The sequence below is a fragment of the Podarcis melisellensis genome (assembly GCF_964234715.1).
Source record: "Podarcis melisellensis genome assembly, chromosome: 6".
NCBI classification, from domain to species: Eukaryota; Metazoa; Chordata; class Lepidosauria; order Squamata; family Lacertidae; genus Podarcis; species Podarcis melisellensis.
The window spans coordinates 64,442,119-64,467,515 of record NC_138538.1 but is presented as its reverse complement, the minus strand read 5'-3'; the positions used below and the strand labels follow the sequence as shown (position 1 = coordinate 64,467,515).

At 43.3% G+C, this 25,397-nt stretch overlaps 1 protein-coding gene across 3 annotated transcripts; it reads right to left on the bottom strand.

The window, feature by feature from the left end:
* Positions 1-2,162: 2,162 nt before the first annotated feature.
* Positions 2,163-24,995, bottom strand: LHX8 (LIM homeobox 8). Of its 3 annotated transcripts, none has more exons than XM_081914670.1 (9): positions 24,501-24,959; positions 21,547-21,648; positions 20,838-21,005; positions 15,007-15,128; positions 10,953-11,173; positions 9,260-9,363; positions 5,192-5,287; positions 4,467-4,650; positions 2,163-3,046 (listed from the first exon to the last, which is right to left on the bottom strand). In XM_081914670.1, the coding sequence occupies exons 1-9, from the start codon at positions 24,579-24,581 to the stop codon at positions 2,970-2,972; spliced, it is 1,155 nt and encodes a 384-aa protein (XP_081770796.1). In that variant the 5' UTR covers positions 24,582-24,959; the 3' UTR covers positions 2,163-2,969. The 3 variants fall into 3 exon arrangements, with proteins under 3 accessions (XP_081770796.1, XP_081770797.1, XP_081770798.1); XM_081914671.1 differs by lacking the exon at positions 24,501-24,959 and adding an exon at positions 23,359-24,118; XM_081914672.1 differs by lacking the exon at positions 5,192-5,287 and having other exon boundaries at positions 24,501-24,995.
* Between the last annotated feature and the right edge of the window lie 402 nt (positions 24,996-25,397).

The window sequence follows — 25,397 nt, the reverse complement described above, 5'->3', positions numbered from 1 at the left end:
AACTTGCTAAAGCAGTGTGATAGCATCTCATAGTTTGAAAAACACCTGTTACGCATGTTTCTAACAACTAATCATTTCCTCTCTTTTTTAAGGAATAAATTTAGGCATTTTCCAGCATTTTTGTTCCAGCACATGAGCCCTGTTGAAGCTGTACTCTCAAAAGTCAGATTATACTCTGACAACTACATGCAAAGGCTGCTTATTCCACTCAATTATGGGATCGTGAGTATCAGTTAGACAGGGCTCAAAATTAAAAAAGAAATCATGCTGAAAGACAGCAAACTTATATATTTCAGAATACATGCAGATATTTAGGTATCACAGTATTTACCCTTTGCACTGTTTTTAAAGTTTTTTTCATGTTTTATTGCTTAAAAATTGTACAGACGTTTTATAAAATTGTGGCATATGTTTTAATTTTAAAAAATAGGTTTTTGAGGACTGGGAGAATCAAAGTACCTAGAAGTACAATCTCCATGATGTCCTGTTTTGTTTCTTTTTAAAGAACCACTAAGCCGGAAGAAGTCAAATCCAAGATGGCTACCTTACATGGATGGGTTTTAGGCCAACAACTAGTTGCATCAGAGGGAAGTGGCAAGCCATTGCTCTGCCAGATTTCAGGTGACTTCCTTCTTCCATTGCAGCCTTGTATGACACAACCCACATTGTCCAGAGGGCTGGGAGGATCCTGAATAAGCTTTTTGGTGATGCATAAGATTCAGAGAGAGAACAGAAAGAGGAAGGTTGGCTGCCCAAGGTGCCCTTGGCTCAGACAACCACTGGATGCCATTCAACATTTGTGAAAATTCAACAAGTACAACCAATACACACAAAGGAAGTCTCAAAAATAGTGTGTGTCCAAGCTTCACAGTTGCAACACTTACAAAATTTATACTGAAACTTACTCTCCTTGGAAGTAATTTTAGCACAGCTGTTTTATGTAGGGTGCCATTATACAGTTACGATCTGAGGAATGGAGCATCTGCTGCATGACTTGAAGTTGGCTCCAACTGCTCAGCTGTTGCAAGCTGCTCGAACCAAGACCTACCTTTGCTTTGAAACATTTGCACACAAAGAGTGTCCTAAATATGAGAACTTACCACAAGTGAAGGTTGCTTGGAAAGTGCTCCAGGAGGTTGTAGTAGTATGGAGTATAGCTCCTGCTGTAGAAGCTGAAGCAATTCTTCCCTTAGCACTACCACTGATCCAGCACAAGAAGCTGAATGCTCACCAAGAGGCAGGGAAGAGAGCAAGCCACTCTGGCTTGCTGCAATTTCCAGCAGCTTCTTCTAGTCATTGAAGAACTGACACGAGCACATATATGGCTGTGCTCTCCCACTTTCACATACTAAAACAAAGGTAAGAACCGTTTCAAAGGTGCTCCAAAAATCAAACTTTGAAATCTGCAGATTTCAAATGCTCATAATCATGGTAGAAAAGACCCATGTCCAAATACGGTTCAGTAATAGAACACTGCAATGCATAGAAATTTACACTGAAAATGTAAATCTGCTATGGAGGGTTCTCAACCTTCTGAAGCAGATATATGGTGCTTAGGCAGGAGGAATTGCTGGGGGGGGGGGGAGAGAGAGGAGAATTCCTCCATGATTCGTTTATGGAAGACTTAGCTGCCAATGTACTGATATCCTCATAATTGTGAAGCAAGAAGCACAAGTGGTTTTAGATGGTTCATGCATGGTTAGGAGGAGACATCTTAGGAGAGGCTTTTCCTCTTCAGTGATGCCAAGGGTCCTAAACGAATGAAGCCCTAGGTAGTATCTAGCTTGTCTATTGGCAAACATGGCTCAGTGTACCACAGGCACTGACACTTCCACCTGTCATCTTTAGGTTTTGGAAAACCAAAAATGTACAATTTGCCACAGCAAATATACACAGCACCAAGACAAGAGTGATTGGAGGCTACTAGTTTCAGTCACATTGTTCACATAAACAAGTGTATATATCTCCCCCTTGACTAGATCAGGGTGATTGTATTTAAATATGATGTATGTAAGCCTCTAATCTTTCACAGTAAGAAGAGACATGGATGTACGTACATGTACCTATATGCATGAAACTGTAACAAAGTTCAAGCTTTTGCACTCGGGCTGTTTAAAGACTGCCCTGGCCTTTTTAACATAGTACACAAGACATTGTGGAAATTGTGTAGCATGAAATATATTTTGTAAGAATCCAAACCAACAGGGTGAAATGAACAAAACATATTAAAGTAGCCGCAGTTAGCTGTTCTCTAGGTTATAAAGGGTATCATTGACATTTCAATACCATTTATAGTTAAGTAACTTCATGTTGGATGTCACATCTACCAGTTCAGAGAAGGCTGCCAATTCATTAAATATTTATGCACTTAGAGCACTTACTGTGTCTTTCCTTACAAGTTCAACTAATAGAATCAGGCTGTCCATTGTAAAATACTCAAGATTATACCATTAACGCAATAATATGTTTGCTAGTCATGCTACAACAGAAGGTTTTATTTAGGTCATTTAGAGAATTCTGGCAACTGAACTTTTGCCAGCTCATGGACATAATCTTCAAAGTATAGGCTGCATGTAACTCAAATACAAGTAATACTTTAATAGCAATAACTTACAGATACAAACTAATGATGAACTACAATTTCACAAAGAATTGTAAACATTTTGCACAACTGTCAGTCCTGTCTTTTAGCAAAGTGCTCTTTTGATGATAAATAAATTAAACAAACACATAGCTAGAATGGACTACTTCCAGACAATACAAAAAAAGGTGTTTCTCTTTAATAAGTCTTGTAAACATATTTATGGAGAAAGCCATAAAAGTGTCTTGCAGGCCAACTATACTTACATACCTGGGCAACAAAATCGTCTTCAAAATGCTTTGGATGTCATTTAAAGTTTAAACTGAATACAAGTACAGTGGGTATCTCAGGGGTACCTCTTTAGTCTCATGTCCCTGAAATAAATGAGTTAACTGTGACTTATCGGCAGTTGTGTCATTGAATGGGGTAGCAAAGGCTGGAGTCCAAGAGCAGAAGGTGAATGAGCTACAAAAATAGAAAGATTTGCTGGTCAGCCTAACTAGAAGTATAAAAAAATATTACTTGTGAGTACAAACCCAACTGCACTGATATGGCTGGGATACCAGCAAGTAGCACCCATTTCACTAGCTGGTACTAGGGCTCATTTCTAGAATGACAGTGCCCCCCATGTCTTTATACCCTGGGCAGTGCCTGTTACCAGATGAACTCTTTTATACATACAGCTTTGCAGTTTGTGAGGAAGGTATCTTATTACAAAAATGCCTAATCCCACTGAATACAGTTCAAAACTATGCATAAAATGGGCCCATTGCAGCAAAACGACAACAAAATTGTGTGGTATCTTAAAGAGCCACAAATTTCATTACGGCACAAGCTATTGTGAACTACAATACTTTTTCAGATGCATCTGCAGCTCCCTAAAGCTTATGGCTCACTAAAGATTTCGTAGCATTTAAGATGTCATGAGGCTTGCTTTATTATAATATGAAGCCCTTTACAGTAAAGCCTTATTTGAAAGATGAAAGCTATTTAAACTCTGTCTAATTAGGCCTTCTTCCTTTCGATTTAAGGAAAAGTTTCTAGCTTGACATAAACCTTTTGTGTATGCAGGATAACAGAATTGTGGTGAATTTTTAAGTGCTATATAATGAGTATTTTCCCCCCATAAAGTTTTGAATACCGCATTCCCGTACAGAAGTCCATAAGAACATGCATTTTTTTTAAAAAAAGAACTGTGAACATTTTTAAATGTAAAAAGGTGAGCATGAAAATGTGATTTGGGGAGGAAAGATCTGTGGGTCATTATTCAGAGATCCTCTACTACAATAAAGAGCCCGAGATATTGTCAGTTTCAAAGGCATGGTCAAAAAAAAAAAAAAAGCCGTAACACGCAAAAGGCCTAAGCTTATGCAAGGCTATCACTTATTTCCCCAAACTAGGGACCAGAACTTGCCAAACAAAACAAAAAAGGTATGGTGTACGTCTGCACACACGGAAGCAAAACCAACAGCTTTGACATCCCGACTTATGGGCTATATGCTATCATGAGCACAGAGAATATATGGAGAGTTTTTGCTTGCTTTCCGAGCAAAATATTTTTTATCAACCTCTCTCTGCAGCAGAGTACTAGGGACAACAACCTGAAAAGCTAGAATGTATTTGTCATCTAACAAATTTCTATCCAGCCTTTCAGAAAAAGTCTCAGAAGGTGGCAAACAATATAAACGATAAAATATACAAAATATTCCAATCAAACACAGAAAAACAGTACAAGAATTTCCCAAGAATACCAGACACAAGAATGAGTGTCTTTTTTTTTTGGCTGCCTGTGGGTTGCATGGTGCCCAACCCTGAGCAAAAGGGTGCATTTCACATTTTCTTCTCTCAAGTCTATGAAGTAATTATCGCATGCTACTGTACCTACCATCCATGAAATTATGCAGAGCATTTAGCATTGTCGCATCCTGGGGTACATAGGCCGAGTAGCCCATTTCTTCTAACATTGGTGGAGAAAGCCTGGAAGGCTGGACTGTTGTAATAGGAGTAGACGAAGAGTGATTGGGGCTAACGTGTTTCTTGTGGCGTGCTCTGCAGTTTTGAAACCACACCTAGGCACAAAATGGAAAGACACAAAAAGATGCACATCGTATTCGTTATCTGGCATTTAACGACAACAAAGAAACAAAGTATTTAAAACCATTGAGGGCCTCTTCCATATAAATGCCAGTGCAACTTTTTCCCTGTGTGTGCTCTTTACTGAGGCCAGGTAGACCCAAATTAAAAATAAGATACATCGAACTTTAGTACAACCAACAAGTTGGGGGAGCTTCTAACATGGGCTCCTGGTGTCAGTGTTCACCACGGGTCACTAATCACTCACATTGCTGCTGGCACATGCAAGACAACCCTAAATTATGTTCCTTCAGCAATGTGAAAGTATGTGATGGAAGACATTAGATGTGCATTTTCTTCCTAAAGAAACAACAAAACAAAAAAACAAAACCAATGTTTCAGGACTGCTGTAAAAGACATCACACAAGGTCTACTCTAGCTAAGGAATACTGATCAATAGAAAAACTGTTCTTTGGAGCTTTATGCTGCTGAGAAGCTCTGCTCACAGTACTTGTGAAGTAACTGCAGTACAGTTACCTGTATCACACGCCTGCTCAAGCCTGTTCTTTCTGCCAGTTTTTGGAGTGTTTGTGCATCTGGATTGTTGTCCTGAGCAAACTGTGCTTGCATTACCTGGAAAATGCAAGAAGTATTTTTTTATTTTTAAACTGTAATTTTTTTTTTTATGTACTAGCCAGACTGCATAAGTAACAAGATGCAGTCATATAGCTCCAACCTCCAACAGCAGTTTTGAGGAGTGCATTGTCCACATAAAAGACTTCTAAACCACATCAAGGCAGGCTAAGCTAACCCAATGACCAGATTAGCTCCAGCACTAGAATACAACATTACGTGAAAGAAAGAAAGAAAGAAAGAAAATCAAAGCAAGATTCCAGCTTATTTGTTACTGAGAGCTGGTTTCATGTGACGACATCATCATTATTCAATCAGATCATATCCATTTTATGTGACACTTGTATTACAAAAATGCACCTTCATGTGGCAAGAACTAGTTGTTGCCCTATCAGGGCCTCCTTTACAAAATGTTTGCAAATATGAACAATGTTAGTATGAAACAGAACACGGAAGGAATTAGAAATGGCTATACTAATTTTTGCAAAGGCAAGGCGCATTAAGGCACATTCATAGCACATATACACCACAGGGCATGGTTAAACTTAACCTCCTGGTGAAGTTAAAAGGTAAAGGTAAAGGTACCCCTGCCCGTACGGGCCAGTCTTGACAGACTCTGGGGTTGTGCGCCCATCTCACTTAAGAGGCCAGGGGCCAGCGCTGTCCGGAGACACTTCCGGGTCACATGGCCAGTGTGACATCGCTGCTCTGGCGAGCCAGAGCTGCACACGGAAACGCCGTTTACCTTCCCGCTGGTAAGCGGTCCCTATTTATCTACTTGCACCCGGAGGTGCTTTCGAACTGCTAGGTTGGCAGGCGCTGGGACCGAGCAGCGGGAGCGCACCCCGCAGCAGGGATTCGAACCACCGACCTTTCGATCAGCAAGTCCTAGGCGCTGAGGCTTTAACCCACAGCACCACCTGTGTCCCATCCTGGTGAAGTTACCATGCCCAAAAGTGTACTGTGTGAATCCTACTGTGAAATGATTTTTGAAAATTAGCTTTTACTCTTCCCTACTTCTTTCAGGAGCTTATTCAAGTTGAAAGTGGATTTTTGATTAGTGTATATTATTGTTAATTTGATCTCTAGTTCTACACTGATAGTTCAGGAACACACAGACAAACTATAGTATGTCATAAGCCTTTTCTGATGAACATTATAAAAGAGATAAAGGGCCATTACTTTACATTTTTTGAATGAAAACTTCATGGCCATTTTGGTGTGGAAGGATTGAAGTTTAATTGAGTCAAGATACTTCTACACCTAGCTGTAAACTACTGGAGTTACTGATGGTTGGGTAGACAAGTCAACTGAATATTCAGTTGTTGATATCAGTACCCCAAAGTTATGACTTATATAAACTCAAATGGTCAATATTGTAACTGGACTTCCCCTTCCTTTCCTTCCCTGTGTCCCAAAATCTGCTCCAGAGAGTTGGGGGACACTACAAATATTTGAGGTGGTGCAGAGAGGTAAAGGGTGAGTGAAAAAAGGGAAGCCTGTTATAAGAACAGAAATCTGTTGCACAGTGGGATGAACATCACTAGATGCAACAAAACGGGCTGAACCCAGAGCTACATGAGTGAATTTTCATGCATAAAATATTCCTACTCCTATAAAGGGCAAGGAAATGAGATTCTTGTCAATTCCATTAACCACTGCAGTCCTTTGAGAAAATTGTCAAATAATAACTCCAAATTAAAAAGTATTACATGTGTTTAAGGCAATTAAATGTTTGCCTAAATTGGGACACAGGTGGCGCTGTGGGTTAAAGCCTCAGCACCTAGGACTTGCTGATCGAAAGGTTGGCGGTTCGAATCCCTGCGGCGGGGTGCGCTCCCGCTGCTCGGTCCCAGCGCCTGCCAACCTAGCAGTTCGAAAGCACCTCCGGGTGCAAGTAGATAAATAGGGACCGCTTACCAGCGGGAAGGTAAACGGCGTTTCCGTGTGCAACTCTGGCTCACCAGAGCAGCGATGTCACGCTGGCCATGTGACCCGGAAGTGTCTCCGGACAGCGCTGGCCCCTGGCCTCTTAAGTGAGATGGGCGCACAACCCCAGAGTCTGTCAAGACTGGCCCGTACGGGCAGGGGTACCTTTACCTTTACCTTTACCTAAATATTATTTGGTATTTTTAGATGTGGAAAAAAAGAGGTGCTGTTTACAACTTTAAAAGTAGAAGACCTAAACCATGGGTAGGCAAACTAAGGCCAGGGGGCCAGATCCGGCCCGTGGACGGTCCTGGAATCAGCATGTTTTTACATGAGTAGAATGTGTCCATTTATTTAAAATGCATCTCTGGGTTATTTGTGGGGCATAGGAATTCATTCTACCCCCCCCCAATATAGTCCAGCCCCCCGCAAGGTCTGAGGAACAGTGGACCGGCCCCCTGCTGAAAAAGTTTGCTGACCCCTGAACTAGACTCAGTGCATAATTAGTCCTATGGCTCAGATCAAAACACCTGTTTATGCACACACAAGTGCTTTCCTGAATCTGCTGAAGCGAACCTATGTCGTATCGCCTGAGCAAAACTTCAAATACTGCGTCTGAAGCTCCTGTGGTATTATTTAATAGATGCTGGTAGAGGTGAGGAAAAGCTGTTTTGAGGGCTAAAAGCTCTGCTGTACATATGGAGCTTCCTGTGTATCCATTGCACTACCTGTTGCAACATTAAGGCTGCAGTCTTATGCCTGTTTACATGTCAGTAAGCCTCACAGAACTCAGTGGGCTTACATCTAAGTGGACATGTCTAGGACTATATGGAAGGCAATTTTAACATTCTGAACAGACAGGCCATTGCTTCTCACCTAAAAACTTAAACAGCCACTTTTATGTACACATAATAATGTGGATGTTAGGATCCAAAACTAGGTTATTTCCCACATATGTAAGTAATACCAGTACACCAGAAATAAATATTTTGAATAGGAACTGAACACTTTTATGTCAGCAAACTTTAGATTAATTTCCCCCTTTTTCTGTTCAAATTTTGCTTTCTAATTGTTTTTTATCAATAGAAATGTACCTAATCCTGTTTTATTAGACTGCTTTTAATTTTAAGAGATTGTAAAGCAATGTGGAAGTTGGCATTTTGCCTTAAAAGGGGCAACTTAAGATTCAATGTGCATGGGATTTATTTATGCTTATATGGCAGCAAAGGTACTAAGCTACTGAACAAGAATGAATTATAAAGCAGAAAGTGGAAATAGGCAGGTGCTAGAGTGGTTGTGATAAGGAACTGCAAGTTTATCTACCACAGAATAAAAGTAGTTAACGGAACTCAGGGGTAGCATAGGAGAATGTGGATAGGTTCCTTTTCTATTGACATTGTTGCAATGCAATCCCCACCCCCCCCCCCACCCCGAGCACAAAGACATCAGTTTTGCAAAGTTCATACTGAGCCCACCATTGCTAAGCTTCAGCCTCTGCTTATCTGAACATGACAGTGATGCCTGTGCTGAAGAGCCATGGTTTTGATTGCCACTTGGGTTTGGCAGCTATGGTGAAATGCAAGACACTGAAAATATCTGTTTCCTGTAAAGTTATATTCTGCACATTTTTTAGTACTTCTCTTCATGTTACACAGAACTGAAACTATTTAGTCTCCTATTATAATTATGTGTAGTGATGGAAATGTCTGGTTTAATGAATTTCATCAAGTAGTCAAAACAGATCAGCATTTACATTTCCACTTTACAGAATTACCAGCTGCCTTCTGGGAAACAGAAACGCTGAAGAGTAACTATTTCACATGGAACAACAGCTAACACTTGCAAGAATATTCCAGAAACATGCTGTGCCCTTGACACCAGGAGAAATATCTGCAGTGGAGAGAATTTCTTCATAACCAGCTATATTTAATATAATTATTAAGTGATGCAGAGCATAAAGTCATTATCCTCCCCCCTCCCACCCCACACCAAAAACCCACAGCTGTCTTTCATTAGAGGCATTGTACCATGCCAGGGCTCTACCTGAAGCTGATCTGCTGTGAAACTGGTCCGCGCCCTTTTTGCTGGTTTTGGGTGATTAATGTCTTGTTCTGTTAGCAACGCACCTTCCATACTGATACCATTACCTGAAATTAAAAAACGACAAAGTTGAAGTTTTGACAGTACCAACACCAGTCATTAGTTACAGACATTACGCTAGAATAGACTTCTTGTATTAAGGATATACTTGAATATGGAATTATCAATTTTTCATTATTTTGCAACTCTACATAATTATCTTGAGTTTGTACCAGATTTGGTATTCCATTTTTTAAGCTTGTTTCAGATCAGGGTCCTGGCTGCAAGCGCAGGCCTTCATTTATATTTGGGGGGGGGGAGGTGTAGGAAGAAAATCCATGAACCACCAAACAGGAATATGACATGGCCTTGATTAAAAACCAGTTTTATTCTGAATCGAGTAGAGAGAAAGAATGCTAAATGATATGGACATTAAAAAAAAAAAAATCAAGCTCCTTATAGTTCTTGTCAAGGGCTAAATTCAGATCATTTAAACTACAATCCAAATCCCAAGTGGGGAGCAGTAGAGCTTAAAAGGAGAAGCAGAGTCACCAGCAAAGCCTTGCCATTCACACTGGCTGGTGTGGAATGGGAAGAGGGAGCATGAAAGTTGCTATGGCAGAGCTAGTGCATCAATTGAGCCATCATGTGATGGTAGTGGAGTTGGCTCAGGGTCCAGCAGATCCAGGGTGAACCCAGCCCTTCCCCAACCCAGTAACACTCCATTATGGAGCTCTCCACAGTCTGCCACCAACAGATCTTGCTGCTGGCCCCTTCCTCCAACTAGCACATTGAGTGGGAGAGATGGTTCTGAGGAGAGTATGGGAAAACTATAGACAATCCAACTCCCACCCCCAAAACCGTTTACAAAGTGGTTTTGAATTACAGTGTAACTCTATCCGCCCAATAAGAAATGTTTACTACACCACTTCTTCGCAACTGTGGATCAAATGGAACTACATTGTTTGGGAAGGACAAACATGTACAGTGGTACCTCTGGTTACGTACTTAATTCGTTCCGGAGGTCCATTCTTAACCTGAAACTGTTCTTAACCTAAATCACCACTTTAGCTAATGGGGCCTCCTCCTGCTGCCACGCTGCCACTGCACAATTTCTGTTCTCATCCTGAAGCAAAGTTCTTAACCCGAGGTAATATTTCTGGGTTAGTGGAGTCTGTAACCTGAAGCATATTTAACCTGAAGCGTATGTAACCCGAGGTACCACTGTAATGGACTTGGGATACCATGCTTTGAAAAATCTGCAAACTTCAGGAGCAACAGTGGTGCTCCCCCTTTTTTAATGAAGTGCAAACATAGCACCACTAGCATCCACCTACAAGCAATTATGGCAATCTGAAGTGGCCTGAGTGGCATGGAGAATTTTACTTTGCCAATGCCACAGATTAAAAACACTGGAGGAAAGCAGAGGAGAGGTAAAATGCTCCTTAGAACAAGGGTGAAAACTACAGGTGACCAACTCCTCATGCAATTGCATGCATGCTACATTTATACATTAGTTACAGAGAAAATGATCAAGTTAATCTGGTTTCCAGAACCTACTGGGGTGTGTGTGTGTGTTTTTCCCTCCACATGAAACAAACAAACAAACAAAAAAAGGAATACAGCCTAGGGACCTAACATCAAGAAGGAGAGTTACCATTTTCAACTTCTCGTTTCAGATTATCCAACATGCAGTCATAATGTACCCTACAGAGGACTTTCTCTTCTACCAAAGCAAACTCCTCCCCTGTGGAAAGCTGCCTTTTGCAGGAGAAGCAGGCAAAGCATGCCAGGTGATACACATTTCCCTTAGCTCTTCGGACCCAGTCAGTGGAATGGATATGCCTGCCGCAGCGAGAACAACGAGTTCCATACCGTCTGTAACAAAAGAAGGGAAGAGAAAATAGCAGCCATTCATCATACAACTGCCACTCAAGTTAGATTATGAAGCTACATTGCGGGTATTATGAAGTTCATCATAAATGCTACTAGTCTCATTGAAAGCTGGGATTTGCTTAAGTTCCACTCAACTGCTTCAGAAAAAAAGGAGGATTGCCTGACTTTGCAATTAATGTTTGAACTTTTGAGATGACGTTCCCTTATGTATTCTTGTGGGAATCATAAGAGATCTCATAACGACAAGTCATACCGCTTTGAGGCAAGTTAGCCCAGGAGCCCTGTTATGTCATACACATGGTGTTACGCAAGATTATATCTTGATGCAGCAGGGGTATCTTTTTAAAAAATTGTGTTTAATACTTGCTATCCAAGACAGAAAGGTGTTGAGTCAGGCAGTACCCTACACCTTTTTATTCTATAGCTTTCTTTTAAAAAGGTATAGGATATTCCTCCTTACTCCATACATATATTACCACTCTGTCTCCAGGAGATGATAATTTATTACCATTAAGAAAAATAGGAGGGCAACTAATGTTTAATATACAAAACTTGGTGCAATAAAAAGCCCAGCACAAAAGCAGCAATGAAACTACAAAATAAGTGCATCATAACTCAGCAGGAACAGTCCATATAGCTAGTCAACACCATGGAAAGTTTTTTCAGCAGTCGGCTTAGACGAGTAACCAAAAGAATGTGATATTCTTGTGAGGTGGATAGATACCTCTGGGCTAAGTTCTAAGAGTCAGTGGAACCATCAAGACCTACTTTGCTCCATCAAACTCAACTATGAAAAAAACAGAGGGAAGCCATAGTAGTGTTTCCCCTCTTTAGCTCAGGCAATGGAGGGAAATATGCAGAGAACAGCTGCTCTTTCAGGTACAACGAGCCTAGGCCAGAGGTCGGCAATGTGCAGCCCACACTGGCTGTTTAACTGGCCCATGAGCCACCCCAGAACTGAGCTGCCCGCTTGGCGAGTCCTGGAGCACTGCGCTAAACCAGCGCAGCGCGGTGTGGGGACTCACTTCTGCAGCACCGGAAATCATGTCTGCGCACACGCAGATGCCGGAAATCGCAGGCGAGAACCCAGCCCATGGAGGGTTCTCTGCAGGACTGATCCAGCCCAGGCAAGGTAAACCGACCTCTGGCCTAGGCCATTTAGGGCATTAAAGAGGTAAAAAGCGGGGGGGGGGGGGACGTTTGCAATACAGGCTGCATACACATGGGGGTTCATTCCATTTTAATGACTATTAAGTTCCATATTATATGTGCATTTTCACACATAAGCCACTTATGGAACTATGGTGGAAAATAGTGCAAGCTTTGTGCTCATTTCTGCGTTATTGGCTTTTGGGGGCAGGGGGACGATCTGTTTATAAAAAAACCCATGGAAATGAGGAAACTATACTCCACTATAGTTCCAGTTGTGTGAAAGCTAAATAAATAAATAAATAAATAAATAAATAAATAATAATAATAATAATAATAATAATAATAATAATAATAATAATTTATACCCTGCCCATCCTGCTGCGTTTCCCCAGCCACTCTGGGCAGCTCCCAAGAGATTAAAAACAGAATAAAATATCAAACATTAAAAGCTTCCCTAAACAGGGCTGCTTTCAGATAAAAGTCAGATAGTTGTTTATTTCCTTGACATCTGATGGGAAGGCGTTCCACAGGGTGGGCACCACCACTGAGAAGGCCCTCAAATGTAATTTGGAAATTACCGTATTTTTCGCCCTACAGGACGCACTTTTTCCCCTCCAAAAATGAAGGGGAAATGTGTGTGTATCCTATGGGGCAAATGCAGGCTTTCGCTGAAGCCTAGGAGAGCAAGAGGGGTCAGTGCGCACCGACCCCTCTCGCTCTTCAGGCTTCAGGAAGCTATCTGCAAGCCTTGGGAGCCCGTGGGAGTTCCCTCTGGGCTCCCTAGGCTTGCGGATAGCAGCCTGTTCTGGGGGCTGGGGTCGGGGGAAGCTCAGGCTTCCCCCGTCCCAGCCCCAAGCCTGGGGGGAAATAATTTTTTTTATCCCCCCACAAAAAACTAGGTGCGCCCTATAGGGCGAAAAATACGGTAACAGTTAGGCGAATGTTGTGAAAGCAGACAGCAGAATTCTGCATCAAATGAATCCCCAAGTAGAGTGCATTGCAGTAATCCAAATGAATTGTTACTAAAGCATAACAATGGCAAGAGTCTGACTAGAGCCATTTTACTACAATATTTTTCTGCTGTTTAGACACTATTCCCCTCCATCGTTGGCACTGAAACAGAAGGACAAATGAGCTGAGAATGGGAAGATGTTGAGAATTAATTCTATTACTCTCACCAGTGTACAAAACAATGTCAAAAAATCAGTGCAAGTGAGCACTTGGTGTATTTCTGAAGAGCACCTCACAGTTTCACATCTGTAAACTTCATGGATCTGATAGTCAGTTTTAAAAACTGTTTCCAAGTTCTTTCTCCTAACTTTAACAGACATATTAGGTGTTATTCAGGATGAAAGGCCAGGTACTTTTATTACAGTCAGAAACCCCAAGCACTTTAGATAACAAAGGGTGAGTTTCTCCTTACACCTTCAATGGCAGTAGCTTACTCTAGCAGCAAAGTATTTCCATGTTTTATCTTGGTCTGCAAAGAAGAAACGGGAGTAGTTTACTCCCCAAAGTGTTGGCATGCAACAGAAATACTTTCCTTCTGGAGGAAACAATTGCAGTTTGTGAGAGTAGATGGAAACAGGAAGATGGCAGTAGGGCTTAATCGAAAACATTTTTTGAAGTTATAATATTGAGATTGATTTCATCAGATTGCAAGTAATTCCAGATAACTACACTCTTCCAGCCATGCTCTATCCCAGACCACCCCATGACAATGTTTGTTGGTGCGTGCATATATATCTATATAGATATATAGATATATATCTATATATATCTCTAACAGATCTTCTGCAGCAATTCTTTCAGTCAGGATATATGCAAGTGACATTAAGCACTTTGTTAGCTCAATGGGAGAAATAGGCTACAATCCTTTAATTGAGTTCCATTTAAAAGTGAGTTCCATTTAAAATACATAGGATATGCATAAGAGTCTGCTGTTAGATGGACTGGAAAATACTCAGCTTTGAGTATGGTCCAGCCTGTGGTCCGCTTGTTGTATACCTACTTTGAGTTATGCAATCCTTAAATTAAGAAGGGGAACTGTTCCTAAAAAGATTTATTTGGTTTCCCAATTACTGGCATGAATGCTGCAGGTTTTGCTTGTTTTGTGAAGGGCCATATTTTTTCAGATTTTTTAAATAACTAAAAATAAACATTTTTCAATAAAAAAAAATTAAGAGGACGACAAGATGGAGAGGGAATGGTTCAAGAGCAGCTACCCAGAAAGTAGCCTAATAATGGCTACCAAATGACACTAAAGCAGGGATGGGGAACATGTGTCCTTTTTGGGTATCGTTGGGCTCAACTTCCAACAGTTCTTGCCAGCTCAGCCAATAGTGTGTTTCAGTTATGAGCACTGCTGTGCAAATAAGCCCTCTTTGTACTAGGATGTGTCCATGCACATAAAACACAAAAATTCATGGGTCTACTGTCATAATCTTAGTATTTTGTAATTACAAGATACCACCTGCCCTATAAGACGAAAGAAGAGCGATGGAGGGAGGCAAACAACATCAAGTCTGCTCCAGTTGACTGACCCCCTCCAATAGGGACAGTTTTACATTTCATAGTTTCATATTATAAACCACCTAGAATGCTTTGACAGAAAGTTGATGCATACATGCAATAAACACATACGTAAATAAAGCATAGTATACCTGAAATAGTCTAGTTTGCAGAAAACGTCTTTGTCTTTGATATAGCAGCTGGTGTGTCTTCCCAAAGAAGTCCTACATACACTGCAAGAGAGACACCGCACATGCCAGCACAAGTCATTTACCTATGAAAGGAGAAAGAAATTTTACCTTTGGTAGCAGTGATTTAAGCAAACTATATAAACAGGGCTTGAAGAAATAAAGTTCACAGTAATACTTAGGACTCTCAAGTGTGAGAATCCACAGATCTAAAAAGCAATCACAAATGGAATTTATAATACTACTACTAGTAATAATAATAATAATTTTACACCCAAGAGGGGCACAATTCATTGAGAAGTTCTCCACTACAAGCCCTACTGACACAAATGAGTCATGCCAGAGCTCTGTTTAATGCAAGGAAGAAAAGCCACTTGTGGGAATCCAGAAACAGCTTCTCTCCCCAGAGGGACCGTGCATCTACAGTGACTGAACAGAACAACACAAAAGCATCTTAAGGGAGAACTGTTTTGTTCCTGGTATTCCCCAATTTTATTTGAGGGGGTGGCTCTGTTGATTTTCCAGTCCTGCTCACACAATTCACCTGAATAAATAAGTTAGCAATGGGTTATTTATTTTCATGCAAATGAGCAATAAGTATTCATAAGTCAGCATGGGCATAAAAGACTTGAGGCAGAGGCCAAACATACAAATTCTGATTTAGATGTAAAGATGTGATTTTAAGGCAGCTTTCAGAAGGAAACACACAAACACTAGCTCCTGCTCTCAGGGTTTAATTTGCCTCTGGGCGAATTAAGACTGCAAGTGGCTTCAGTCTCACTGGTAATTTACCTTTGCTTACATAGCAAACAGATATACTGCAAAGTAATAAAACAAGCTTCTAAAAGGTAGAGAAGGGGCAAGTATTCTGGAGGGTGAAGCTCCCATAGGCCTCCTCCAACACCACCCCTGCTGGTCAGGCTATAACAAGGGTGACAGAATAAAAATATAAAGGTGTAGCCTTTACTTGAACAATTTTCAACGACATATTACATGAAAATGAGCTAGCACAAACATGCCCCAAGTCAAAAGCTAGTCAAGACTTTGGACATAAGTTTATATTCAAGTTATTCAAGTTATTCTAGCCTTTAGAATAAGTGTTTGTGTAAGCTTTAACAGAACATTATGGGAAGAGGGCAACAAAGCACGGATGACTATGGAGCTGTTTAATCCAGAAAGGCAGTATTAGCTGACACCATATCACCTTGAACTGCACTTAAGGGGTGAAGTTGCCCTGCAGAGCTTACCATTTAAAGCATGAGAAAGTGAAACACTTATTCAGCTGCTTGCTTATTATGAAACTTACCATGGATCATTCACAACCGTAGTGGAGGTTAGCTTGCTTGGCTACATTAAATGATGAAGTTGATGAATGATCCATGCTCTCAAACCAAACAGCCGATGTGCAATTGTTGTAGTTTATCACATAGCAAACTATATCCTAGCTGCATTTATTACTTGTGCTGACAAGGTAATAGACACAATCAGAGTGAATTGTGTGAACAGACATGCTTTAATCCTCTGCTAGATCAGTGGCTCCCAAACTTTGCCCCATTGCTTTCTTCAACTCATCCCCAGTGCCCTCTAGAGCCTATCTTATAAAAAGCATTATTCAAAACAGTGGTTTGCACAACCCACCAAAGATGATAACACAGTAAAACTCAAAACAGTAGTAATTTTATATTTATTCTGAAAATATAAAAAATGAATTCATAAACTCTAAGCTTGTAATTTAAAGAATATATAGCAAACAATATTGCATGAACTTTTTTATTGCATTATTAATAAAAACAAAAGGGTGAATGAAATCTATAGCCTAAAATATTTATATGTAGCTACTTACCAAACAAACACAAACTTTCACTATACAGTAAGGGAATCAGTTACCTATTACCAATGATTGGGTGGGTACCTTGCAACAATTCAGAATTGCAAATAAAAACAATTGTGACCAAAGGAAATGGCTTTGAAAGTGATAAGAGCAATAAAACATGAAATACCAAGGTGGTGTTTTTTGCTCTAGTGCTCTAGCCAGGCCTTTGTAAAGAAGCAATCAAAGGCTTTGGAGTGGCATAACGCCAGCACCCACCCTTACCCCCACGCCGCTTAGTCCCATCCTCCCCGGGGAGATACCATCCACTTGGTGAACCACTGTACTAAGTTTTAATAGCAAGAATAAAGTTTTCAGTAAATTTGTAGCTCAATCAATTGTCACTTGGCGATTTGGTAATAACCCAAGATACAGAACACTAAATAGATATATTAGTTGTCCACTAAGCCATTTCAAAAATGCCAACAGCCTTACTAAAGAAACCCTATGAAACAAGAATTTAACGTTTGATAAAGTTAAAGGGATGATCAAATCAGTGAAGTCAGACGCTGAAGGAAAACTAATAGTCCTTGATGGTAATTCATCACTGTATTGATTAAAAAAAATGAATTTTTAAAGTTCTCTGTTGTTTAAGGTGCAGTGTTGTAACTGAAAGTTTGGAGTTTTGAATACAGTTTTGAACTACCTTTGATCACATAACAGTCACGTAACTGACTTACCATGACCTTCTGAAATGAGCACGATGTACACAAAAGATACATAAACAACATTGCCTAAGCCTTGAAACAGCATAAACAATCCTACCAACTGTGATTGAACCCTGCTTGCAGAGTTTACCATGGCCGATTGTCGGTGGTATTTGCTGTAACTGTATAAACATATTCCCCACGCTAGAAGAATTTACCAGTAAGCTACAATGCAACACTCCTGTGTTTGTTTCTTCAATAATGGGAAGAGGGAAAGAGTATTTGCCACATTGTTTTTCCCGAGTTGGAAACAAAGTCACATCAGTGAAAAAGATTAACTACCTAATTCACAAGCATTATTCTCTCTCTCTGACTTCACCACCAGTGCTAGGAGCAGCAGGGCTACGGAACATGTTCATAACAACTGAAGTCAAAGAAGCACAGAGCTTCAAGGGTCCCCAATATCATCTGCTCCAACTTCCCAATGCCTCCAATGAAGAAGAGTCCATCAGCTCCCAAGGAACCATGCTACAGCGCTGAACAGCTCGAGAGGTTTCTTCTAATGCTGAACAATTGCAATTTCACTCCGTCTTGCACAACAGCCTCACGTCTCCCATTAACAGTCTCTCTTCTAGGGCGGCTAAACACAACCAGCTCTTTCAACCATTCCTCATAGGATTCGGTATCTAGACCCACTTTGATATCTGGATTGCTCTCCTCCGAGCACCCTCCAGCTTGGACCTCTTGATGTGGACACAGAACTCCAGATGCAGCCTAATCATCACAAGTTTGATCTGCAGCATAAACAATTAATAGTCCTATGTAGTATTACCACTTTATCCTTGAAGTCTGCATCATGTTACTTTTTAATCAGCAGTTGGAAACATTTTTGGGGACCTCAAGCTGTTTTATGCTAAGGGTTCACTCTTCATTCAAGTGTTTGACTAGGATCTGGAAGACTAGGATTTAAATCCCCACTTGGTCATGAAGCTCACTAGGTGGCCCTGTGCCAATCACAAACTCTCAGCCTAACCTACCTCACAGGATTGTCGTGAGAGAAAGAAGGAAGGGGGGGGGAGAGAATATATACATGAGCTTGAGCTCCTTGGAGAAAAGGTGGGGTCCAAATGTAGTAGTAGAGTAGTAGCAGTAGTCATTGTCACTTCCGTCCAGTATATCTGAAGGAGCGTCTCCACCCCCATCGTTCTGCCTGGACACTGAGCTCCAGCGCTGAGGGCCTTCTGGTGATTCCCTCACTGCGAGAAGCCAAGTTACAGGGAACCAGGCAGAGGGCCTTCTTGGTAGTGGCACCTGCCCTGTGGAACACCCTCCCACCAGATGTCAAAGAGAACAACAACTACCAGACTTTTAGAAGACATCTGAAGGCAGCCCTGTTTAGGGAAGCTTTTAATGTTTGATGCATTACTGTATTTTAATATTTTGTTGGAAGCTGCCCAGAGTGGCTGGGGAAGCCCAGCCACATAGGTGGGGTATAAATAAATTATTATTATAGCTAACAGGAATAGTGGTCAGGGATGATGGGAGTTGTAGTCCCAAAACATCTGGAAGGCAGAGTTTGCCTATGCCTTTGTTATACCAAACTTCAGATGACAAATATCCACTCCCATATTCTGTGTGCAGATATACTGTAATGCTCACACACAATAATTCCCCAAATGTACCATGTTGGCAAGATAAACCCAAAAATTATTTTTAAAATCTTGTTTCATGCCTGCTTCCTAAATTCACCCTACATTAGTTGCCAGGCAATCACAGAACTTCTGGCAAACAAAAAAGGAAGGAAGAAAAAGATGCAGAATAATCCCCTTTCAAATACAGAAGCCAACAGTTGCACCTCCATATAATATTCCAATTATAATCAAATATTAAGAATATCAAATGTAATTTCAGGTTGGCTTTTAATATCTGGCAACTCAAAAAAAAAAAAAAAAAAGCACCACAAGAAAATACATATCCAATTGAGATTCGTTTTCTGAGCTGGTGGTTAGGATCACTGGGGATTTCAGAAATTTTGTTTCTTCATCCAAATTTTGAAAACTGGTAATTTACTTTTATGTCTCCAGCAAGCTTAAAGCACTGGAACACATTTATTTCTAATAATACAAGTGCAATCTATTTTGAACACATAACCCCCTTAGGTTATCTGGCCAGGGCAGATGCATAATTAAAATTTTATATTCAGCCAGGAGAAGACCTTTTACTAAGGCACCATTTCATGAACCAATCAGAATAAAATATATGCATTCTACAACAAGTGACTCTGCATTATGCTTCCAGATTTGTTTATATTCAACTTTCCACTTCAGATTTTAAAAGTATGCATGCTGTTGAATGCTGCGATTCTACACACATTAACCCGAGAGTAAGTCCTATTGCAGCCAATGAAGTAAGCTCCTAGGTAGATATTTATTGTTTTGTGTTTGTAAAGTGGTATTTAAGACACTTCAGGAGTGAGCAGGAAAAAACTAAGCTGTTTCCTAGTTTCTGCATGGCCCAGATTTGGAGCCTCTTATAGGAATCTACTGACAAACTCAAGACAGTCTGATGATTGTGAAATCCAAATTATCTGGCTTTTTACAACAAAACCAGACTTCAGTTTTGATTAGTGCCTACTAACCCATGATCTAGTGCACATATGACATTTATAATCCGAATAGGAAACTTCACTTGAGTAAGGCAGCTTTTAAAACCTGCAACATAATTCTGAGTTTGAATTTGTCAAAACAGTGGCCCTGTTTTGTAGCAAATATGTGCACTAAACAAATGATCCTAAATATAACACCAAAGGTTAAGACTAGCCCAGTAGTCAAGGAAACCAATTTTGACTGCAAAGAAATAGTGTTGCAAATTGAGTGAGCAAATCTCCCTAAATCTGTAGTGATTTTAGCTTTCAGATTTCTCAAATATCCAAGTAAAGTGAAATAAGTTACTGTTTCTAGGAGCAGGGTGGGAAACCTCTACAAAGGCCCATAGCATTTTCTAGCAGTACTTTTTGGAGGTGATTTCCTGCAAAAGAGCTTAAAAAACCAAACTCGTTCAAAAGGTACTATTGACCCTTTTAAGTAACTTTTCATTGATCACCTGCTGGAAAGCACAATCTCTCCTGGTCCAGAGTGTCTATCAGGAGGTGATCCTTTCAGGAGAGCAAAAAGCTGGGATCCTGGCGGACAGATGGCCTTCCTTGAAGCCCCACTGTGAGCTCCAAGCCCATTCATTTCCCGCTCCAAGGCCCAAGCTTGCAAGGCCCTCCAACTCACCTTGAGAAGGTACTTGTCGATTATCTCCTGGCCGCAGCTGCTGCAGATGCACTTGCTGGGCGCGCATCCGCCCGGGCCCGAATTCAGCGAGCGCGGAGAAGACGAAGAAGGCGAGAGAGGGGTGGACGGCGAGCACGAATCCTCGTCTCCGGCAACCTCGGGGCTCACCTGCCACACGGACACGAGCCGATTAATACACACGGGCCTGCAACCCCTCCTCACGGGCCTGCTTCCCTCAGGAGCCTCTCCGAGGTTAACTATCGTCCTCTCCCCGCCGCCCAATCATTAGATCCAGCTGCCATGGCGAGCGCTCCCTCAAACCAGCCGCCTCAGCCGGGGTTCCCCGCCAATACTATTGATAAAATAACCGATAATAGTGAGAGGAGCTCCCCCTCGGTTCCTACTACGGTTGAATATTCTCTCCCTGGCGCCCTTCTTCGTGCTTGTGCCCCTCACAAATCTCCCTCAGAAGAGAAGCCAACCCGACCTGAAGGCCACCCAGTGACTGGGTCGGGGCAGGTGGGAGAGACTGCGAAGCCACGCGCCCGCCTGGCCGCCCGCTAATGCCCCGTTCCCGCCTTTCTCGCGCTGCCCACACACAAAGAGTCCCCTGTCGCCTCAGAGACGCCGTCTCTCCTTCAGCTCCCTTCACACTCGGAGGAAAGCCCGTTTCTCGTCGCTCCATCCCACCCGCGTCTCGCTGACTTACCAGCCCCGTCTCTCCCGCGCTTTTCCGTCTTCTCCCAGTCGCGGTCGCCGCCGCCGCTGCTACTGCTACTCGCCCACACTCCTCAGCCATGAGCCTCGGGAACTGCGAAGAAAGACCAGACGGCTAAGCTCGCCGAAGGCCGCCGAAAACTGAGGCTCGTCATAGGAGAAGGAAAGAGGGGCTGCCGACCATCCTTCCCTCCCCTCCAGCCAAAACTAAACGGCGGCAATTAGGGGGCGAAGTCGGCCCCGAGGCATAAGCGCTTCAATGGGGCCCTTGAGCACTAATTGCCGCTCCTCCAGCAGCAGCCCAAGACCTCGCCCGCCCGGCGCTCGTGCCGGGCACGATTTAAATGAAAATGCCTCAGCTTGCGCGGCCTCCAAATACCCTCCGCAATTAGAGCCCGCCTTGCCACTTCCAGCTTGGGGCCTCCGAGGTGTAAATTGCCACTTAAGCACTCGAGCCGAAGTCAACAGGCCGAGGGGCTGCTGCTTAGACTCGAGGATTTATTTATTTCGTTAAGCTGAGGGCACAAAAAAAGGGGGGAAGAGGAAGAAGGGAACGTCACCAGAAGAGAAAGGAGGAGAATAGAAACCAGCCAGCTGAATTTAATTCGGGGGGTCATTAAACACAATGGCCCCCTTGGCCAATTTGGAGGGAGGGCGCGCGCTTGAGGAAGCCGTTTGGCGCGGCCGAGGCCGAGCGAGGCCAGGGACAAAAGCGCTCGCGCCAACTGCGCCAGGGCGCTGCGCTCGCCTCCATTAGGCGCGCGGAACAAAGCCGGCGGAGGGCGACCCTCGGCCCGTCAAGCCCGCGCCCAAAGCCCCCTTTAGCTAAGCAGCCGACTCCATCCAAAGTCGCAGTGCAATCCTGAACCCGATTACTGTTTCCAATGGAGCTTTGCATCCTGGCAAGGGATGCCACCTCGATGCGGATTAATTACCCCGCAATCCCAGCGGTTAAGATGTCAGTGAATGTGGGCGATGCATGTCCGATCCACCTGAATCGCCAAGATGAAATGTGAGAGAGATCATCTGGAGCGGAGGTAGCGGGCACTGCGCCCTCCTACATCATCCCTGACCATCGGGCGCCATAGCCGGGGCCGGGGCAAAACGGAGCCCGACCCGATCTAGAGCGCCCCGATCCGGGGTATAAATGGGTCTGCCCAGAGTAGCCTCGTGGAAGGAGGCAGAGCTAGTTTCGGGGATACATTCCTGACCCCGCGTAATAATTTTATCCGAGTTGCAGCTAGTCCACCGGCTCCTTGCTTTGCCGAAATCTTTGCGACGGAAGAGGCCGCGCGCCACCCACCGTCCCGGGCCTACACAGAAGCCAACCCTGCATGTTTCTATGGGACTTGCTCCCCACCGGCGTCTATAGATGCAGCGCACCATTTGACATTTCCCATGCGCAGGTAAGCAGTATAAAGCACAATGGAAAGAGGCAGGAAGGTTACAGCAAAAAGGGGGGGCACTATCCCCCAGAACCCTTAAAAAGCCAACCCCAACCCAACAGGCTCTACTCGAGCTCTTGTGAACAATTTGCTCTGGTTTAAATGTCTTTTCGTTTTGGCTCAAGCAAGGCTTCTATTTCCATCTGTCATGGGTGCTTTAGCTGAGATTCCTGCATTGCGAGGGGGTTAGCCTAGATGACCCCCGGGCCAGGGGTCCCTTCCAGCCCTACGGTTTTATGATTCCAGTGAATAAGTATATTGCATTCATTTTCAGAATTCCTTGAACAGAGACTAGGAAATGCGGCGGCCCTTGAGGGTTTGGCTCACAGTCTGGTTTAAGGCTGCTTGCGATCACTTACCCCGGAGTAGCCCCATCGAAGGCAGCCGAGCTAGTTTGGAGGATTCTGACCGCGCCGATCGCCACAGATGTACGGGGGAGCAAAACCGCTGGAATTAACTGCCTTTTAAAAGAGGGGTGAACAGGAGGCAGATACGGGTCTGCTGGCAGGTTTTTGGTTTGCAAAGGACTCCTGGCTACCAACTGCTGAGCAGCAGCAACGAAAAGACTTGCCCACCCCCTCTAAATTATGCTGCCGACACGGAGGGATGTATGGATGCGTTGGTGGGTGGACCGGCCGCGAGCTCCCATCAGTTCTGATAAACTCAATGCAGATTCTTTAATTCTAAACGGTTTGGCTTTGGCACCAAAAGAAAAAGAAAAAAGTAGGTCATGCAAGCCTGACGTCTGTCACTCGCTTGCTTTAGGGACAGTTCGAAGCGAAATCGGGGCACGGTAAAAAAAAATCCTCAAAAGCCAGCGATGCCTTAAGGGACTACTCCGTTGTATGAAGTCGAAGCGGCGTCCTTCGTAAGAAGTGGAAGCGGTGTCAGTCCTCCGTGCACCAAATATTCGATTTCTCTCTTTCCCCTGCGGACGTTTCCTACTAAACTTGTTTTCGTGTGCTCGCGCGCGCTTTTCTTTATTTCTTTTTTTCCCCTTTTCAGCTGGAAATTCAGGTATTTGTTTATATTTTAGATCTACAGTTAAAAAACAAAACAAAAAAACCCCGTAGCTTTCCACACACAGACGCACCAAGTAAAGGGTGTCAAGCGCTTACAGACGTTAGGTGGAACCGTGCCAATTCGCCTTCAGGAGTGGAAGGGGAAATCGCTTCCACCACACGAAAAAGCGCATTTCAAAGGAAGAGGAGGGGTGGGGGTGGGGATACTTTATAAAATTACGAAATGTAATTAAAATTACATTTAGGCGGGCGGAATTCCTGGACGGGTCTTAAGCTGCGATGAGCAAACCGCTTAACGCGAAATATTCGCCCCCCGCTGCAATGAAATGAAACTACTCCGGAGCAAAGGGCATAGCAGCTGGTATCTCTGCGGGCAAATTCGGATCCACTCCACTTTTACACAGACTGCGAGGGAGGCAATCGGCTTAAGGAAAAGGGTCTCTCGTCTTCGCAGGAGGAAGAAGAGGCAGCGGGCTCACCTTTTCCGTCGCGAGGCGAAGCGCAGGCACGTCTTTGTCGTCCAGTTTACACACAAACATCTGGTTGCTCTTCCAATACATGGCACTGGGCTGCGAGCGCTCCTCACATACCAACTCCAGAAAGGACGGAGCCCCCACTCCCTCCCTTTCCGCGCAGGAGAAAAAGAAAAAGGGGGAAAAAGCGACTTGGGCGAGTTTTGAAAAGTATCAAGGAAAAGATAGCCAACGCCCGGCCCTCCTCGTCGGCCTCCAGTCCTTGCTCCCCCTCGTCTTCTCCGCTTCCCTCTTCCCGAGCTCCCTACCCGACTCCACTGATGTCAGACCCTGGAGGGGGGGAAAGTTTTGTTTTCAAGTGGGTGGAACCTCTTCCCGCAAAAGCCTCTTGGCTGGCTGCTGGAGCCTCACCTCCTCGTGTAAAACCCGCCTTCTGTACATGTTCAGATCTTTATCGCTACAAGCAAGCGCGCTCCAGGGAACGGGTTTTTTAATATATATATATAAAAGGAGAAATGTGTGTGTGTCGGGGGGGGGGGGGAGAGAAGCACAGGAGTATGCTAACTTTGGATTAGTCACTTCACCTCTCTCTCTCTCTCTGTCACCCACCCACCTACCCACCCCGCTTTCTCCCCTCCTCCTTGCCAAACCTTGCGCTTTCTATGTCCGGGGGACCCAAGCCAAGGTGGAGGGCGCAACAGGCAATCGCGTGGCTTCCACCATCCTTAATCGCAGCAGCAGAGATTGCATAAACCTGGAGTAGAGAGAGAGGAACTGCGTTGGCCTCAGGCGGTTCTTTAGCACCGTCTCTGCCATTAAGGGAAAGCAGGAGAACATCTGAGGAACCCCAAACTCCGATTGGGGAAGAGAGAAAAGAATCAGATCGCGGGGAAAGCTAACTAA

Excerpts from the sequence above, each read along its gene's own strand:
- LHX8 (XM_081914670.1), bottom strand. The coding sequence starts at position 24,581 with ATGTATTGGAAGAGCAACCAGATGTTTGTGTGTAAACTGGACGACAAA. Across the intron at positions 21,649-24,500 it reads TTCGCCTCGCGACGGAAAAG|TTCCCGAGGCTCATGGCTGA; the intron begins GTGAGCCCGCTG and ends CTTTCTTCGCAG. Across the intron at positions 3,047-4,466 it reads TCTGCATAATTTCATGGATG|CTCATTCACCTTCTGCTCTT; the intron begins GTAGGTACAGTA and ends CTATTTTTGTAG.